Genomic DNA, 2,500 nt, shown 5'->3' with positions numbered 1-2,500 from the left:
AGAGCTCCTCTGGGCAGCTGTGGATCCTCCAGCAGGGGGCGCTGCTGGACTCTTTCCACTGCAGCCTTGTAGTTTTTCAGGAATGAGACGTCTTCAGCTCTCAGCTCGTCCTCTGTGTCTCTGACTGTGTGTGAAAGAGCTGCTATCTCTGTGCTCAGAGCCTCCATCTCCTCCTTCATCCTCTGACTCTTCTGCTCCTCTTCCTCCCTCAGTGCACACAGCCTGGCCTCCTCTTCCTCTTCTAGAAACTGGTGAAGCTTCTTAAACTGCTCCTTAATCTGCCTCTCTGTGTGTCGGGCCTGGACCTGAATGTGTTCTGCTGTTCGATCAAACTTCACTTTAACTTCTTTAAAAACATTTAACTTCTTCTTTACCGACTCCAGAGTTTCCTGAAGTTTCTTCTTGTGTTGTCGAGCAGCTTCATCGATGGGTCTGATTGTGTGTTTGCTGTGAGTTTCTGAATCTCTGCAGACGAGACACACCAGCTCCTGATGGTCCAGACAGAAGAGTTTGAGTTTCTTAGAGTGCGGACTGCAGAGATCCTCTGAAGCTCTCTGATCTCTCTCCTGCAGAAAACTCTCACTCAGGTTCTTTAAAGCAAAGTTAGGAGGTAACCAATCCTTTGGATGTCTCCTCTTACAGAGTGGACACTCCTGGTTCTTCTTCTCCTTCCAGCAGTCCTGCACACACACCCTACAGAAGCTGTGGCAGCAGGACAGCATCACTGGATCTTTAAAGATGTCGAGGCAGATCGGACAGATCAGATCTTTCTGAAACTTGGACGCCATTTTATGTCGGAGTCAAAACACGCAGCAGAAAAAACAGGAAGCCACTCCCCGTCCCTGAGAGTTTGTCTCACCTTGATTGTTTTTCTTTGAAACTCTCGTTCAAATTGTGGATTCAGCAGCAGATACAGCAGTATTCCCAGTATCCCAGTATAACAAGTACTCCCAGTATTCCCTCCTCCTCCTGTCCTCTCTCAGTGGAAGTCGTGCTGGTTTGTGTCTGCAGGTCGGTCCGTCTGTCAGTGTGTGTGTCTCTTCAGGGTGAGGCAGAACAACAGCCTGTTTCCTGGTTTGTCTCAGGACAAACTGGCAAACAGGAGTGTCTTGGTGAGACAGGTGAGGGGGCGGAACTTCTTCAGAGCAGGAACACAGAAAACAGTCTGAGAAGAACATACTCACTGATTATTTGAATGTCACGTAAGAGTTTTTACACAGAGCAACATGGACTCAGTTGTTCAGGAGGAAACTGTGGAGGGTTAAAAACTGAAGCCACAGACAAACAATAACATCTTCTTTGTTCTGAATGAAAATCCCCTTCATTAGTCTTCATTGACTCGTCATATCAGAGATACGTTACCGGCCTGATGACATGGTGATGTATCGTTAGCTTGCTGTTAGTTAAAGGGAAAATGTGCTACACTGCAAGCTAACGCAGGCTAGCTCAAGCTAACCACCGGTGTGTGTCACCTGCCTGTCCAACAGGAATCAGACCAACTCCACGTCCGTCAGATTTGCCGGTTTAAAAAAAAGACCCGCCTACGTGTGGTCTTAATGAACCTCACAGGAGATTCCCCGCTGGCCTAATGTCACTGTTACACATATTATAACTGTTTGATTAATTTACAGGGAACGCCAATGTCTGTGTGTGTGTGTGTGTGTGTGTGTGTGTGTGTGTGTGTGTGTGTGTGTGTGTGTGTGTGTGTGTGTGTGTGGGAGTGAGTGTGTGTGTGTGTGTGTGTGTGTGTGTGTGTGTGTGTGTGTGTGTGTGTGTGTGTGTGTGTGTGATGAAATTCAAACTGATTTCCTGATGTAGTTTCTGCTTATTCTGGTCTGTTGTTTGTTCTCCAGGTGAAACTTTAGTTCTGCTCTCTTGGCCAGGACTCCCTCATTAAAGAGATCTTAAAGGTGACATATCCTCCTCTTCTTCAGTTTAAATAAGTCTCAGAGCTCCTCAAAAAGTTGTGAAGTTTCTTGTTCTAAATCCACTCTGATCCTGTATTTGATCATGTCTATAAATCCCTCTATTTCAGCCCTGCTCAGAACAGTCTGTTTCTGTGTCTGTACCTTTAAATATGTAAATGAGCTGTGTCTGACCACGCCCCCTCTCTGGAAGGGCTCGGGTGTACTCTGGCTTTCTGGCTCCATGTCCTATTGTTTACGGTGAGAAGGCAGATTCAGAGGACAGAACAAACACCTAGCTGTGGGAGTGTCACCCACCTGGGGGAGGGTCTACTGCCCTTTGTGATGATCCCAATGGTCTGTTTGAGCACACATTTTCTGAAAAGTGGAGCAGGCAGAAGACGGAGAGGATGGACTTTTCTCATCATTGGGGGGTTTGTAGTGAAGACAAAAAGATGAAGAGTAGTTTAAGTTTAAAGTGCGGAGGGAATAAAGCAAAGGACAGAACTGTTTAAGAAAAACATTTATTCAACATTACAAAAATAACGACAGCAGAACAGACTGAGACGGGTCAGGATCAGGTTAGGGTTAGGGTA

The 2,500-nt window shown here is 46.3% G+C and overlaps 1 protein-coding gene across 1 annotated transcript in view; it reads right to left on the bottom strand.

Annotated features, from left to right (window-relative positions):
- Window positions 1–2,500, bottom strand: part of LOC109999924 (E3 ubiquitin-protein ligase TRIM35-like) — a 6,233-nt gene that overhangs the window by 2,454 nt on the left and 1,279 nt on the right. The window contains exon 1 of the mRNA XM_065957378.1: window positions 1–2,500. This exon is cut by the window's left edge and continues 2,454 nt beyond it; it is cut by the window's right edge and continues 1,279 nt beyond it. Within this exon, the coding sequence (XP_065813450.1) occupies window positions 1–788 (788 nt within the window). The 5' untranslated portion in view covers window positions 789–2,500.

This window comes from Labrus bergylta, chromosome 7 (genome assembly GCF_963930695.1).
Source record: "Labrus bergylta chromosome 7, fLabBer1.1, whole genome shotgun sequence".
NCBI classification, from domain to species: Eukaryota; Metazoa; Chordata; class Actinopteri; order Labriformes; family Labridae; genus Labrus; species Labrus bergylta.
This window is presented reverse-complemented; position numbering and strand designations above follow the sequence as displayed.